This window comes from Ranitomeya imitator, chromosome 1 (assembly GCF_032444005.1).
Source record: "Ranitomeya imitator isolate aRanImi1 chromosome 1, aRanImi1.pri, whole genome shotgun sequence".
Classification (NCBI taxonomy): Eukaryota; Metazoa; Chordata; class Amphibia; order Anura; family Dendrobatidae; genus Ranitomeya; species Ranitomeya imitator.
In genome coordinates this window covers 635,571,080-635,588,964 of record NC_091282.1, presented here as the reverse complement: position 1 = coordinate 635,588,964, position 17,885 = coordinate 635,571,080, and the positions used below count along the sequence as shown (strand labels likewise).

General features: G+C 43.7%; 1 protein-coding gene across 2 annotated transcripts in view; it reads left to right on the top strand.

Moving 5' to 3' along the window:
• The window catches only part of ADAMTSL4 (ADAMTS like 4), a 186,169-nt gene that overhangs the window by 56,783 nt on the left and 111,501 nt on the right, over window positions 1–17,885 (top strand). For both annotated transcript variants that reach the window (XM_069727043.1, XM_069727052.1), the window contains exons 3-5: window positions 730–1,478; window positions 3,300–4,380; window positions 9,297–9,399. In XM_069727043.1, coding sequence (XP_069583144.1) covers window positions 730–1,478; window positions 3,300–4,380; window positions 9,297–9,399 — 1,933 coding nt within the window. The remainder of the gene's footprint in view (window positions 1–729; window positions 1,479–3,299; window positions 4,381–9,296; window positions 9,400–17,885) is intronic.

The following is a 17,885-nucleotide window of genomic DNA, read 5'->3' as shown; positions in this document are numbered from 1 at the left end:
AATGTGAAGCTATTTCTGACTTGGCAAAATTTATCCTCTTCCGTAACAAGCCATTGTCAAGCATTCCCTTTATAGAAGATACAGATCGCAGCCCTGATAGGTCACGCAAAGTCAAAGAGGAGTGCATCACTATTGTGTCCCTCTCACATAAATCCGTCCATGAATGATTTAATAAATTGCTATCTGTTTGTGCTTCCAACAATCAAGGTCAAAAGTAATTATCTATTTAGTTAAAATGGAAATTAACTTTGTTTGTAGGGGAGCGTAACATTTTGTATTGTGCTTTGGATGGGCCATACCATCATAATATGTTTGGGGAATAATGACGTCTGTGGGACATTGCTTTGATGAGTTGCTTATGAAGATGTTTGTACTAAAGTTTATGGAGGAGCTGACATCTATTATATGCTTTTCCCATCATCATTGAAAGGAAGTTATTACATGGGCGATTAGCTTTTTCCACCCATATGGTATGTTTCTATCTAACACGTGTTGTTGGTAGATATATGAGAACAATGTGTGTTGGTGTAGACGTGACTGCCTTTTCCTAGGGGAATTCCATCCTCTGGGATTTGCAGAAGGTCTTAAAAAGATCTGGACTGGTGCTACATTAGTAAAAGTGTAGAAATATTAACCTCTTATGATATATGGTTAGCAAATGACTCTACAGGATGTGTTCAAAGCTAGTGGACGATTTTATAGCTGTCTTTGTGTCTCTATGTTTTACAGATACCTCATCGGATATCTCGACAAACTTTGGAAGATGACCAGGTGGAGAATAAAATAGCTGGCACATGGGGCTCATGGGGAACATGGTCCTCATGTTCACAGACCTGTGGCTTGGGAATCATCGAAAGAAGTCGTGCTTGCTTGTCTCCATATCGGCAAGTTTCTTGGGTATCAAGGCCAGAGCCAAACCCTCACAGCATTCAGCCACATCCAGAGCCACCTTTTCGAGATGAGAGGGACAATCTTTACTCTGCAGGGCTCGCCAGGCCATTGTACCCTCTTCATAGAGAAAGGGAGATTGCAGCTCCATTCATGGAGCCCTATATACCTAGAAACCCATCACCCAGTCGACATAATCAATTTAATCGCAATGCCAGAGAAGAAACATTTGCTGGTGGGTCTCAGCCTTCATATCCTAGACGGGATCAACCTCCTTATCACAGACCAACATCTAACCGAGGACGGACAGTACCTCAGCCCTCAGAAACACTTTGGCAGCCATCTTCACTGGACATGCCGCTCAGACAGGATGCACTACGTGCTTCTGAAACCATCTCAATTCATAGAAAACCCCAGCAAGACGTCCCTTTTAATAGAAGGAACAACTCGCGTATGGATGACTCTGCACAATCATGGCCATTCTTTCCAGATTCCATCCCTCTTCTAAAACCTGACAGCTGGGAGGAAACCAACCCAGGACGAGCATTGCCACCTCTATCTCCCACTAAAGAGTCTCGCTTTTCACGAAGGTAGGAAACTCATGATAAAAAAAGAACCTGTTGATCAGATCAAAGGTCAGAAATTCACCACCAGCTAAAGAAAGAATAACAATAGCAAAGATTTCTAGATTTTGGCAATACTTTACACACTATGGAGGCAGTCAGTATGACTGCAATTCTACCTTTAGAAAGAGGGGTCCCAGCCTTTCCTTTAAAGTAGTAAGACCCTATGCAGGACAGCCATCTCTTGATGCAGGGCACAGTATCACAAGGTGGCACAGGATATGAAGACTTTTTATATCTTGGATTACTGGGTGACAAAGTTTGATCTTTGTTGAGGGGCTCTTGAGTTTTTCATTTCACAACCACTGCTGTATGAATCCAAAAGTGGTCTTAAATGTCAAACATCTGAATGGTTTACAAGTCATAGTCCTTTGGATGGAGAGTTTGACATTGAGTGGTCATTCATGCAAAATAGCCGCCAGATGTAGGGAAAGTCACTCAAATGGAACGCCTTTTAAAGGTCCCAGCCAAAGGAATACGTCTTATGTCATACATGAAGGCATGGGGACAAAGACTATCTTTATGAGGCAACCATTTTAAGACATCCACTGACATAGGGTGTCAGGTGGAGGAGTAAATTCCCCCATACACATTGGCTAGCTGTCAGCCAAATAGTGGTTTGTCTGGCAGCTATGTCCCGACTCCTCCATACACAAGAGAGCTCACTCTACTGAGGAAACGCTCTTGTGTTCTTTATGTGAGATCTGCTACCAGACTTCTCTGGTGACAACTTATCCCTAGAGAACAAAAGGATGGGCAGCCCAAAATCAGGCATACTGGATTTTTAATTTTTAATGATCTGTCAAGGGCCCCAAACATATTACATTGTTGACACAACCCGTCGATATTGGGAGGTTTGGGTAATGCTCTGGGCCTCGAGAGTCCTTTTGAGTCTTTAGTCCTTGCCCTTTTATATAAGCCTTTAGCTGTAAGCTTGCGAGCAGGGCCCTCACTCCTTTTGATATCTGAGTTATGCTTATTCTGTAATGTCTTTATTATTAGTCCCCTCTAAAATTGTAAAGTGCTGCGGAATAAGTTGGGGCTATAAAAATTATTATTACAGCGGATTTGCCCTATTTTGCATGATTGATAATTCATCATCTAAATATATTTTTGATCATTTTTTACTGACCTGAGAACTGTTCACAAGTAGAATATATCCTCTATAATATATCTACTCTCTTGGCTTTGTGCTAGTTCTTTACCTACAGATAAGCTGTCTTCAGGTATAAATAACATATATTTTTTGGCGTTAACCTATTGTCCACTTCCCGTGCTGTCAGGCTATAAAACCTGGGCCGCTTTACAGTGAAACATTGGTTTTGAGAACTTCGACTTTTTAATACATTTTTAATGCAGCAGATGTTATTTTACAGAGTAGCCAAAGCAATTCTGACATCGGATAACAATCTTGTTTATTTCAAGTCCGTGCTGGAAATTTTTCGACTTCATTTTTTTTCTTTCACTTTTTTTTCTATACTGAGAGTTGGTTTAAAGCAATTAAATATCCTTTCAGCTTTCTTAATGCCTTGTATGGGCAGTTCCTTCACGGAATCTGTTTTCCTTTGTGAACACAACATTTGTGCCAAGAATTACGGATGAGGTGAAAGGGGATTTTGCATTTTATTTTGGTCAAATGATAACATGGCCATTATTCTGAGTCATAGGTTTGCGTTTCGTAACAAGTGATGCATATTCATTATCGTTATCGGTTGAACATCATATTTATTTGTGCCTGAACGTAATTCATGGCATGGGAGTAAATATCTTAATTTTTTTTCCCCATAGGTCTCGTGTAAGAAATGTAATAAAGCCAGGGAGATACGGTTATGGAAAAGTACCATTTGCGTTGCCCCTACATACTGAAAAAGATGAATTGCAACGCTTTAAGAGACATCACAAGTTAATAAACTTTGGCACTACTGCTAGCCCAAAGAGAGAGCGAAAGAAGGGCTTAACAGCAACACAAAAGTCATTAGACAGCCTTGGAGAACATGGCAGTGAATCTCTAGGTCAAACTGTTGACTTTCTTGATGTGTCTTCGAAAAAGAGTGCTCAATCTTTGAAAAAACCCAAGAGATCTAGTCAGCCTCATCAAATTTCTTGGCCAGAAAAAAATTCTAATTCTTCAGCTGGTTTTCAGCATAGACAATTTGAAGGAGAATCAGCAGAACATGGGTCACTTGTTGGTGGAGAAGGTGGAAAACAATATTTTAACCATCAAAGACATGACACCAATCTCCAGGATGCTCTCTGGGATCCTGGGACCGAAAGAGAAGATGATGATCTACTATATCCCACTGAACATGAGAAAAGTGGAACTAGCACCAGGACTATGAGGGTCAGTGAAAAGCTAGAACAGACGATATCTTCAACTCAACCTCCACTATTGACAAAGACTTCTAAACCAATGGAATCCAAAATAAATGGCCAGAGAATGGATACTGTAATGAGAAAACTTATAGATAGTCATCAAGCATTCAACGGGAAGAAAGATTACGATGAGGAGATAACACAAACTTCTGATGCTACAAATGATAAAGGAGTCGAACATGAACAAAACGGTCACAAATCTGATTCATCACACCGTCCTAGACCCCGTAGCCAAAGGCAAAGTCCATATAGGCACGGTACAGATGGTGGCAGGACTTATCCAAGTATTTACAGAGACCATCCATCCAGACCTTTGCAAGGAGATGCTTGGGCTTCACTAGGAAGAAACCCATCCCTTACCTTCGAAAGAGGACAAGACCCTAGGCAAAGCCAACATCAGCATTCTGATGTTCCACTTTCCCTATATAATCCCGGAACAGAAGAAGAATTTCACTGTGCAGGTCCAAAGAAGCAATACAAGTCATGCACCCAAGAGGTATGGCAATATTCCATCATAATTACTAGAGTTCATATAAGACAGCAGATTTTATGAACTATAAATGGTCTCCAAGCGTTTCTAGATCTTGCTCTACAGGGTGGGCCATTTATATTCATACACCTAAATAAAATGGGAATGGTTGGTGATATCAACTTCCTGTTTGTGGCACATTAGTATATGGAAGGGGGAAAACTTTTCAAGATGGGTGGTGACCATGGCAGCCATTTTGAAGTCGGCCATTTTGGATCCAACTTTATTTTTTTCAATGGGAAAAGAGTCATGTGACCATCAATCTCATTGAGAATTTCAAAACAAAAACAATTGTGTGCTTGGTTTTAACATAACTTTACTCTTTCATGAGTTATTTACAAGTTTAGGACCACTTATAAAATGTGTTCAAAGTGCTGCCCATTGTGTTGGATTGTCAATGCAACCCTCTTCTCCCACTCTTGACACACTGATAGCAACACCACAGAAGAAATGCTAGCACAGGCTTCAAGTATCCGTTGTTTCAGATGCTGCAAATCCCGTAACCTCACAACATAGACAATTGCCTTCAGCTGACCCCAAAGATAAAAGTCTAAGAGGACAGATTGGGAGACCTTGGTGGCCATTCAACTGGCCCACGACAACCAATCCACTTTCCAGGAAACTGTTCATGTAGGAATGCTTGAACCTGACACCCAAGATGGTGCACCACCACATTATGGGTGTCAGGTCCGAGCATTCCTACATGAACAGTTTCCTGGAAAGTGGATTGGTCATCGTGGGCCAGTTGAATAATCACCAAGGTCTCCCGATCTGACCCCCTTAGACTTTGATCTTTGGAGTCATCTGAAGGCAATTGTCTATGCTGTGAAGATACGAGATGTGCAGCATCTGAAGCAACGGATACTGGAAGCCTGTGCTAGCATTTCAAACAGGAAGTTGATATCACCAACCAATCCAATTTTATTTAGGTGTATCCATATAAATGACCCACCCTGTATTTTGTTTTCTTAGTGTCACAATGAACGGACCTGCCGCAGTGCCATAGAACTTGACTTAGATCATTTTCAGATCCTATGGTGAGTTTGGTCCAGTTCTGTGGAACTACAGGAGATACTGGACATCTAAAAGTTTCCTTATTCACAACATTTTAATTCCCAGTAGAGCTGTGCAAAATAATTGGTAAGATTCCTAGTACTCCTTGTTAGGGCAATGTGAAGTTTCTCATAGCACTAGGGCACCTCTTGTGATTACTAGGAACATCATCATTACTAGGAACATCATGATTACAACATCATGTAAAGCCTAGTTGCTAGACCTTATGACATTGGCAGGGCCTAGTGATCACAAGAGGCATCCGGTTTGTTGGTGTTCGAATGACGGCCAAGGAAATTCGCACTGCCCTAGTGTAACTATAAGGAACCCGATCCCTGGTCTTGCAAATCTTTTTGTTCAACTCTTAATTGCTACTGCTCATCTTACACCAAATAATGACTATTTGGGCTTTAGACACATTGGTGTGATATTAAAATGGCCTTTATGCTCCCCAGTGACATAGTTTTTTAACTAGTTTATGATACAGAGATCAAAAGAAGTTCTTATAGTTTTATGGTGTTCAGAATAGATGTTTGGCAGACCCAAGCAATTTAACTAAATCACCCATTGACATTAGACTATCCTCATCCAAACCCGCCAATATAGATGGGTTCAGGCGACAATTTAATGTGCAAGTTCGATTTCAGACTGTCGACCCTTTTGTTCTGTGGAGAGATTGCCGCCAACCAAAAGATTTAATGAACCATCGCTTGGCCGACTGCCATCTAATGCGTATTGCTGGCTTAAGTCTTTCAACATATCAGTCATTGCTACTGGCAGATGTTTGTTTACAAATACGTAAAGTCAATGAGAGTTTCGGAAACAGCTTAACATATTCACCTCACAGCAGCCACCTTGTTGGCATTAACATTGGTATTTAGCAAATTGGTGTATTATAATTCAGCGTGGGGCAAACTGCAGAGAAATAAGAGTCCCATCTTTGTGCATGTTCTGACGGCTCCAGACTTAAAATATCCCATTTGTGGGCCTGTTGTAAACATTTTTACTATTTGTGGGACAGTCGGTATAAATGCAACTGGATACATCTACTGTGAGCGGCCCTCGGCATTGTTCAAACAAGACCTAATTATAATTCACATTTGACATGTTGGCATTTGCCTCTCTCACAAAACCTTAGCTGGGAAATATCTGCCATCTGCTTCAGCTTCTTAAAATCTCCATCACAGTTTTTGATTTCTTTTATTGAGAAATCAGCTGGTTTGTAGGCATTGTAATACTCAGACCTTGTGTCCAACGACAGTTCCTTGGAGGACCACAAAACATTGTCACACTCAGCAATCATAGAGATCTGTCAAGTCCTGAAGTGTCAGCTAGCTTTCTCTAATCAGAGAAGTAGATCCTATCGTTGTTGACATCACCCAAGATCGAACTTTTGACAGAAAGATCATTTGGTGTACAGCTATCTCTCCCAACACCTCACAGGAGAAGAAAAGCATTAACCACAGAAATCCAAAATGCTGGATCCTTCTCTCTCTCAACATCATCTGGGAGTTTGGAGGCCCCCATACACATTAGGTTCCTGACGATCCCACTGATATCAGTTCTTTCGGCTGACTTGTCTAATGTATGTGTGGACAATTAGGCACTTTAGCATCATAGCTTCAGTTTTTAATATGGTAATGACTATGAATACATCCCAATATTTTACACAGGACAGGTGATAACTTTCTGATTATTGATGGTCCCACCAATCTCAACAATGGCAGACTCTGCAGAGCCATGGTTGAGTGGATTGGCAGCTGAGCATGCACCTTCTATGCACTGCAGATGTTTGGATTGGTGGGGGTCCAAGTGGTGAGATTCCCAAGAATCAATGAGTTATCACCTATCTTGTAGAAAATTTCTTTGAAGGGAAGCTATCACCCGAAATTTAGCTATTGTCTTAATAAGGTTTTTGTGTAATATGTATATAAATAAAAATGGCATTGTAAATAATAATAGTAATAATAATAAATAGTAATTTTGCAGTTTTCACACTGGCCATTGGGGCTTCATTAGACTCATACTTCCTGACGTTTGAGAAAGAATGTATTACAATGCTCCATATTATCAGAGGCAAGGTTACAATGATAGATAACACCTCAATGCACAGCTGATCCACCGATGACAACACAGGATCCACCAGTCACAGTAGTATCATAGCTCCCCCTTTGAACATTCTCATTAGATGCTTCAATAAAAAATAGGAGTGGAGTTAGTTTATTGCTGCTATTGTACGTGTGTTGCTTCCTGAAACAACAAGAAGTTAGAGTCTAAAAGCCCCAGTGGCCAGTGTGAGAATTGCAAGAGTTGTATTTTTTAATTTAAATACACATTGTGATATGTAAGAAAAACAAAAAAAAATGTCAAAAAGGTTTTAAAAATAAATTTTACAAAAAATTGATCTATACAATATTTCAATTTCTGATGATAGGTTCATAAAGTTGTTTGCCAAGAAAGTTCTTAGATTGCAGTGGAATCTAGTTGAGAAACCAGTTAGAGGTATAATATCATGTAAAAAAAAACTATTAGGAATTCTCAAAATATATGTAACTAGCCAGCAAGGAGATATTGTAAATAATAAAACATAACTTTTAATGGTGTTTTATAAAAACTTAGAAAGGACAACAACGTACAAAACCCACCAATAATGCTTACGATATAAAGTGCAAGTGCTCAATAATCCAATGCTCCTATAAACGGTTTGGTCTCACCAATGTTCCTTGACAAACCACTATCATGCAGGCAGGATATAGAGGCAGAATAGATCAGGGGCCATATCTATCATACCCTGTTGCCCGCCATGTATTGCTTGACAAGGGCAGTACCCAAGTATGATGCTGCCTTAATGCTACCCAAAAAAAAGAGAATGTAACCTTCCTACGCATTTCTTCTTCTGTGAAGAGGATTCATCAGGGTAGTAGGTGAACTGCAGGGGTAGAAGGGGTAAAAAGTTAAGGACAAGCATAAGTACCACCGCTCCTAAGGGTACTGACATGTCCAGTTAGACGCTTTTTATTTACCTTCCACTGCAATAACTTTGTTATGCTTGTCTTTAACCCCTTTTACCCCTGCAGTTCACCTATTCATACTTGGGTACTGCTCTTGTCAGGGCAGGAGCAATACATGGGGCACGAGAGGGTATGAAAGATATGGCCCCTGACCTATTCTGCCTCTACATCCTGCCTGCATGACAGTGGTCCATCAAGGAACAATGGTGAGACCAAACCCAGACCTTTTATATGAGCATTGGTTTATTGAGCACTTGCACTTCATATTGTAATCATTATTGATGCTTTTTGTATGTTGTCCTTTTGTAAGTTGTTAAAAAACAACACCATTAAAAGTTATGTTTTATTATTTTACAATCTCTCCACGCTGGCTAGTTGCAATGGATTCTTTGCAAAAATTTCCTTGCTAAAGAGTCTGACCAAGAAAGATAACCCAGCTTGTCCAACACTACATGGCATAAACCTGTGCCAGATGTCTCCCTCAAGAGAAACAGCATTGTTAGACAACAGAAGCTTCAGAATTGGCCCATCAGTAATGGAAACAAACACCAGGCCCTTATTTTCTAGACTGTAAAACTTGGCACCACAATGGGCTTTTCCTTTTGATTTTTGCCGATGGTCTGGTGAGGTCTTTGCTCCGTTTATGGTGTATTTCAAAATCTGGTTTCCACTTTTGTCTCAAATGTCACCCATGTGTTTCCTGGGTCTATGGTAATCGACTTCCTTGAGTGGAGTCACCAATATGTGATACCTTTACTGATTGTGGACATTTTTCCAAATACAACAAAAAGCAAAATCTCTTCCTTTGTTTGTTTGCAGTCTTGCCCGGCTGGTCAACTTGATGCAAGAACTTTACAATGTTCAACTTTTAACAACCAGGAGTTCATGGGTCGTCTGTATCAGTGGGAAGCGTTCACAGAAGGTAAGGGCATTTCACCGCTTCTGTAATACATTGTCTTATCCAGTGGTCCCCAACTCCAGGCCTCGAGGGCCGCCAACAGTGCAGGTTTTCAGGATTTCCTTAGTATTGCACAGGGGTTGGAATCATCACCTGTGCAGATGATCACATTACCACCGATGCAATACTAAAGAAATCCTGAAAACCTGCACTGTTGGCGGCCCTCGAGGCATGGAGTTGGGGACCACTGGTCTTATCTATGGTAAAGTAGATGCCTAGATCGGATACAGATAAAAGTGATGTGAGATTTCATCAGCCTCATGTATTAAAACATAGGCAGTCCTTTAGCCTCAGGTTTCCTTAACGGGAATGGCCAGCCATCTAATATGTATATGGAGGGAGGACCTCCAGGCATTGGATTGCCCCTGTTAAGCTGAAGGGTCCATACACAAGAAATACCCATCAGCTGAACCATGGTTTGGCTGATCATTCTGCTGGCAGCTATCTCCCCCGGGCCCCCATACACAGGAGTGCTTGGTCACTACGAGAGAGCCACTGTCAGACATCTCTGGCATCGACTTATCTCTGACATTTAAGTTGGGAGGTCCCCATACACCTTAGACTGAAATCAGAGCCCGCTGATATCAGCAGGTTCAGCTGACGGTGTAATGTGTGTGACAGCCCTAAATTGTAAAGCATTTTTTCAGAGGTTTGGTCTCAGTTGACAGTGACAGTTTCTCAGGTCACAGTTTCCATTAATGGTATAAACTGGTACTGGTCTGTTTTCAGGTTTGGTTGAGCCTCTTAAGGTTATATCTTAGGAATAGACCCTTACCAGCCATGAGTGAAAGATTAGAAGATCTTTTCCCAGCAATTGCTTGTCAGTAATGGTATGTGCACACGTCAGGATTTCTGGCAGAAATTTTCCTGACAAAAACCTGACATTTCTGCCTGAAATCCGCATGTGTTTTTTTCGGGTTTTTTGACGCGTTTTTGGTGCATTTTTCCCCAAATGCATAGAATTGCGGGAAAAATGTAGAAAATCCGCAAAAATAATGAACATGCTCATTTTTTTACTGCGATGCGTTTTTTTTTTCGCGGAAAAAAACGCATCCATGTGCACAAAACATACAGAATGCATTCTAAATGATAGAATGCATAATGTATGCGTTTTTAATGAGTTTTTATAGCGTTTTTAGCGCGAAAAAAAAGTGAAAAAACCTGTACGTGTGCACATAGCCTAACAGTTCATTTTCAGGATAGATTGCGTATCAGTCTCTAGTTTAAAACTGATTAGTACAACCATCAATAAATTAATCTTTGGGCAGACAGTGGACTGCTAAAGCCCTACTCTTGTGCCCAAAGTCATTTGGAAATATTTTGATACAGCATATATTTGGTTCATTTAGAGTTAAAGAGGTTGTTCGGGACTTTTATATTGATAGGATAGGTCATCAATGTCAGATGGGTCAACGTTTGGCACCCGCCACACCAAAGATCAGCCATTTGTAGCTCCCTTTTTGTTTGAATGTGCCCAGTGAATGGTGTTATAGTGTAGGGGTTGTTAAAAAGACCTGCTGTTTAGAGGGTTGAATGGAGAAAGTGACGAGAGAAGCTGAAGTACAGCAGGAAGGATGCAGAGAAGAATAAGGAAGACTCATGCTGCGTGTATAGAGTGGATGCCATATATACAGTAGCGTAGCTACTGGGGGGGCAGAGGGGGCCATCGCCCCGGGCCCTGTCACATGAAGGGGCCCACTGGGAGCTAGGGTAGGGCCACTTCTGTGAGGAGGCAGAGCACAGCATAGAAGCAAAGCAGTATGTCTGCTCCCGTCTGACAGAGATTTTGCACGCTGCTAGCACAGTGGCCGGCTGCAGTCTCCCCCCTGCAGTGAATGGTTTCGCCCGTCTGACCTGATCCTGAAGCTTTCCCTGGCTGCAGTTTTCTTCACCCTGTGCACCTAAGATTGGCTCAGGCACGCTGGGTCCTAGTGCCCACTCCTTGCATTTCACTTACTTCCTGGTCCTGCCTGCAGTGCAAACTTTATCAGTAAGGCTACTTTCACACTAGCGTTAACTGCAATCCGTCACAATGCGCCGTTTTGCAGAAAAAACGCATCCTGCAAAAGTGCTTGCAGGATGCGTTTTTTCCCCATAGACTTGTATTGACGACGCATTGCGACGGATTGCCACACGTCGCATCCGTCGTGCGACGGATGCGTCGTGCTTTGGCGTACCGTAGGGAGCAAAAAACGCTACATGTAACGTTTTTTGCTCCTGACGGACCGCTTTTTCCGACCGCGCATGCACGGCCTTAACTCTGCCCCCACCTCCCCGCACCTCACAATGGGGCAGCGGATGCGCCGGAGAAATGCATCCGCTGCCTCTGTTGTGCAGTGCGTTAAACGCTAGCGTCGGAATCTCTGCCCGACGCATTGCGACGGGGAGATTCCGACGCTAGTGTGAAAGTAGCCTAAGTGGGAATGGAACTTATTAGGTTTATTAAATTCAGGTATGTCACTGTGAGACCGTTGGGGTATTGTGGGGGCTGAAAGTGGGTGAGGGGGGACAGGGTACTGGGGGGTGAATGTGAGACAATGGGGGTATTGTGGGGGAGGGGAAACAGGGCACTGGGTGGTGAATGTGAGATGATGGGGGTATTGGGGCTGAAGTGGGGGAGGGGGGACAGGTCACTGGGGGCTGAATATTATAATGTTTTGTTATGATATTATATGTGCTCCATCACATGTAATATTTACTGTCTGGGGAGGTTGGAGATTGGGGATGGGGGGCTTAGGGTGCTTTTGATACGTACCACCTGGGTCTTTTATGAGTATTAGTATAAGGAGCCCGCATACAGGAACCAAGAGCTGCATCACATTTACAGCACCACTCCAGCATTATTTTTTATTTAATTGCTGGAGCGGTGCTGAAAATCCAAGTCCGCTGCCCCCAGTCTGATACTCATCTTCCGGCGTCTTCATCTGTTTTTGTCTCTGCTCGGCTCTGTCGCCTGCAGTTTGTGACCTGTCCGCTGCCCCAGTGTTTCATGGAGCAGCGCAGAGGTCATTAATCAGTGTGAGTCTATGGGAGCCTCGGCCTCTTTCTCACTCTCAGGCTATGTGCACACGTTGCGGATTGGCCGCTGCGGATCCGCAGCAGTTTTCCATCTGGTTTACAGTACCATGTAATCCTACGGAAAACCCAATCCGCAGTACACATGGTGCGGAAAATACCATGCGGAAACGCTGCGTTGTATTTGCCGTAGCATTTCAATTCTTTTTGCGGATTCCGCAGCGTTTTACACCTGCTCCACAATAGAAATCTACAGGTGGTAAAACGCAGGTGAAATCTGCACAAAAAACACAGGAAATCCATGGTAATTCCACACACGAAGCCGCAACATGTGCACATAGCCTCATAGTCTTACATTGAGCGCTTGTGACATAGCTTCTAACTTCTGGTCTGTCAGAAGCTGCGCTCACAAGTTTGAGCAGCGGCACTGCAACAGTGCTACAAAATAGTGAATACACCGGAGGATGAGTAAATGACCGGGACATCCAAATCATGACAGGGAGCTGTGAGTCCATCACACTGTGTATAAGGGAGCTGCGGGCCCATCACACTGTGTATACGGGAGCTGCGGGTCCATCACACTGTGTATATGGGAGCTGCGGGTCCATCACACTGTGTATACGGGAGCTGCGGGTCCATCATACTGTGTAAAAGGGAGCTGTGGGCCCATCATACTGTGTATAAGTGAGCTGCGGGCCATCACACTGTGTATAAGGGAGCTGCGGGCCCATCACACTGTGTATAAGGGAGCTGCGGGCCCATCACACTGTGTATAAGGGAGCTTTGGGCCCATCATACTGTGTATAAGGGAGCTGCGGGCCCATCATACTGTGTATAAGGGTGCCGCGGGCCCATCACACTGTGTATAAGGGAGCTGCGGGCCCATCATACTGTGTATAAGGGAGCTGCGGGCCCATCACACTGTGTATACGGGAGCAGGAGCTGCAAGCCCATCATACTGTGTATAAGGGAGCTGTGGGCCCATCATACTATGTATAAGGGAGCTGCAAGCCCATCATACTGTGTATAAGGGAGCTGCGGGCCCATCATACTGTGTATAAGGGAGCTATGGGCCCATCATACTGTGTATAAGGGAGCTGTGGGCCCATCATACTGTGTATAAAGGGGCAGGAGCTGCAAGCCCATCATACTGTGTATAAGGGAGCAGGAGCTGCAAGCCCATCATACTGTGTATAAGAGAGCTGTGGGCCCATCATACTGTGTATAAGGGAGCTGCGAGTCCATCATACTGTGTATAAGGGAGCTGTGGGCCCATCATACTGTGTATAAGGGAGCTGCGAGTCCATCATATTGTGTATAAGGAAGCTGTGGGCCCATCATACTGTGTATAAGGGAGCTGTGAGTCCATCATACTGTGTATAAGGGAGCTGTGGGCACATCAAACTGTGTACAGGGGAACTGTGGGGTACATCATACTGTGTATAGGGAACTGTGAAGGCATAGTGTGCATATGGGAGCTGTTGGCCCATTACACTGTATATAGGGGAGCTCTGGGGGGCATTATACTTTAGTGGAGTTCTGTCAGCATTATACTGTGTATAGGGGAGCATTGGGCTCATACTATCTATAGGGGAGCAGTGGGATCATACTGTGTAGAGGGGAGCAGTGAGAACATCATACGGTGTATCGGGGAGTTATGGAATCATCATTCTGTGTATAGGGGAGCTGTGGGGGCCTTAGACAGTGTATATGGAAGCTTTAAGCTCACCATACTGTGTATAATGGAGCAGTTCATGAGGGAACTTAGGGGACATTATTAAATGTTAAGTGGGCACTTAAGCATCATTGTTATAGGGGCACTCAGAGTATTGTGACCATCAAAGTTGCATATGGTCACAATATGGCGGTAAAGTCAATGTTCGTTTTTGCATATAGATTTATTTTCAATAACAGCGTGGTCATATTCTGAGGTTCCACTATATTCACAATTAGAGTGCGCAACCATAGCTGTAATGAGGGTTAGCTGGTCAGGGGCCCACTCAGATGTTTCGACCCCCCCTAAGTTGAGACCCTAGCTACGCCTCTGCATATATAACAAGGCTGCAGGAGGTTTCCATTTCCTCTACTGGTTCATGCCCCTCTATCTCTAATACCCGGTATTGTTCCCTGTGGTATAATGGAACCAGCGGACGTTCCCTCCCATCATTAAACAGCAAGAGACATAAAAGCCATCTGTGTGACATCACTGCGTGTCATGTAATACCAAGTGTCAGTGCTCTGATTTACCCTACATCTGGTGTTTGAAAGGCGAGTAGGAGTTACTTGACCTACTGTAAAAATTATTTGGTCCCTGCCACTGAATTGCCAAAAATGACAACCTCTGTTAAAGGGAACCTGTCACCCCGTTTTTTGAGATTGAGATATAAATACTGTTAAATAGGGCCTGCGCTGTGCGTTACTATAGTGTATGTAGTGTACCCTGATTCCCCATGTATGCCGAGAAATACATTACCAAAGTCGGCGTTTTCGCCTGTCAATCAGGCTGGTCTGGTCAGGTGGGCGTGTTCACAGCGTTCTTTTCTTCCCCAGGTTTCCGTTGGTGGCGTAGTGGTGTGCGCATGTCCAAGGTCCGGATTCCCTGTGCCCACGTGAAGACACAGCGCGCGATCTGCGCTGTCATTCCTTTCATCGGTGCGGGCGGCCATCTTCCTGGGGCCGCGCGTGCGCAGATGTAGTGCTCTGCTGCACGGGGCTTCAGGAAAATGGCCGCGGGATGCCGCGCGTGCGCAGAAGAGATCGCGGCGGCCATTTTCCCAAAGCCGAGATGCAAACTCGGCTTTGGGAAAATGGCCGCCGCGATCTCTTCTGCGCACGCGCGGCATCCCGCGGCCATTTTCCTGAAGCCCCGTGCAGCAGAGCACTACATCTGCGCACGCGCGGCCCCAGGAAGATGGCCGCCCGCACCGATGAAAGGAATGACAGCGCAGATCGCGCGCTGTGTCTTCACGTGGGCACAGGGAATCCGGACCTTGGACATGCGCACACCACTACGCCACCAACGGAAACCTGGGGAAGAAAAGAACGCTGTGAACACGCCCACCTGACCAGACCAGCCTGATTGACAGGCGAAAACGCCGACTTTGGTAATGTATTTCTCGGCATACATGGGGAATCAGGGTACACTACATACACCATAGTAATGCACAGCACAGGCCCTATTTAACAGTATTTATATCTCAATCTCAAAAAACGGGGTGACAGGTTCCCTTTAATGACTTATACTGTATATCTTGTATAAAGGGCCTTTCCTGATTCCACCTCAGTAGCTGAAGGGCTTATGGGCCTTTTGGACCCCCGTAAACAGGATCTGTCACTTGCTCCAAAACATTGTGTTAAAAACCTTGTAAAAATCCATGGCCCCTACTGATGCTGCTGCTTTTCTGTTTAGCTCTGCGTCGCTCCATTGCAGAGATATTCACATTTGCTTCTTTTGGAGCAGTGTATGTGAAATCTCTGCCGGAAGTTTCTTCAGAGTCTTCTCTGGGTGATGCGCTTTCACCCCTCCCTCCCAGATGCTGTCAATGACAGCTCAGCAGCTGGTCTAGCAGTGAAGCAGTCTCAGACACTGCAGTGCTGTGACTGGCAACATCTGGGAGAGATGGATGAAATCGAACACCCCCAGAGAAGACTCTGAAGAAACATCCAGAAGGATTGCAAAGTAGAGATTTCACATAGTGCACTCCTGAAAAAAAAGGGAATCTCTGCAATGGAGCAGTACAGCGCAAAACTGAAAAGAGTGGCAGAAATAGGGGAGCACATTGATTTTTTACAAGCTGTTTAACTCACTTTTTTGAGCAAGTGACAGGTCCTTTTTCAGCACAAGTGCCAACTGTATCAATCCTGTCTTCCAAGAAGATGACACAGGCTACAGATTGCAGCCTGCAGTGCCTATTTTGGACTTCCAGGCAGTCCATGCTATCATGAGCCCCGGAAGAAATGGCCAGCTTCATCAGTTGCCGATGTCATCTCTTCTTCGAAAGTAGGAATCGATATGATGGAGGGATCCTTTAAAATTATGCCATATGATGAAATTATGGTACTGGTCGCACTTATTCCCTGGCAATCCCCACAATGTAGAACAGATGCAGAAGAGAGGCAGGGTACTTATAAAAAATTTTGCACCCTGGACAACCTTTCCCGTCACCTGCCAGGCTGCAGCATTGATAAATGTGGCTACGTGGATTTATAAAATATATACAAAAAGAAAACACTACACATACTATAGAAAAGTTATAAAACATCCCGATAGCTGGTAAGCACTGATGAACTTCTCTTGGGCCATAGCAGAACTTTTCCCTTCTCCTGTTAATTGTCTGGTTTGCGCCTCTCACTCATGGGTTATCTACATTCTGCTAAGTTGGGTAGCATTTGACCTTTTGTTTTAGTCTCGTTTCCCTTGGTCAGTGGTCTAGGCAATCATCATTGTCATGTTACTGGCATTGTTATTGGAGCTATTACATAGGTCTCCTCTATTTTAAGAGTTCTCACCCGTTGTATATTTTCCTACGTCTACCCGAAGCTGGCCTGGTTGGTGAAGACATGGTTAAAGAGAGTTTATGTTCATGGAGCGTTGTGGTTGGCAACGACTTTCAAAGAACTTGTCTGATCTTTGCTATGTTTCCCGAACTATGCACGTTTTGACCTCACTGATGTTCATTTTAGATACTCCACGTTCCTCACTCGTGTTGCCTCCTCCAACACTTCTATTTTAGAACAAGGAACTTTTCTAGATACAAGTGCTGCCAAGCCCAGCAAGGTTGTTCTTCTGCTAAGTGGCTCTAGCCCAAGACCTCTGCTGAACCCGTGACCCCTGGTTAGTCGTCTATGTTTGAAGCATATTTCAAGTTTTTTTTATTCCAGGGCTAGGCTTTGATGGACAGTTCAAAGGTTTTAAGAAATTAATAATAAAGTTTGCAAAAATGTGTAGAGTGGTAGTTTTTACTACAGATTATATGCAAATGAACTGTCTTGCAGAAGGAAAATACCGCTAAGGAGTGGTAGCTACAATATATGTCAATATAGGGATTGTGGGAATGCTTGAGTGAAAGAGACCCAAATATGGTCCTTGTTTTCCATATTGATTGGGCTTTGGGATCGTGCACATTGCCTTTATCTACACTGATAGGCTTGCTGCGTACCTGGTTGATTTGACATCTCACATTATGTGCACATCTATGTTCCCCCATGTATTTTGTAGGTTGTGGGGTAGAACTCATGTTGCTTTGCAAATTCTGCAGCTATTCTGCAAAATAATCTGGTTCAAAAGAGATAGAAATTGTGACTTTTGCCTGACCTCCATGAAAGGTTTGAGCATTCAGGCACCACTTATGTATAATATCATTGGCACCAAAATCAGTGGTCTTCGTAAGCAAAGTCTCACATCTTTGGCCATGTCTTCATACTTGGTGAAAGCC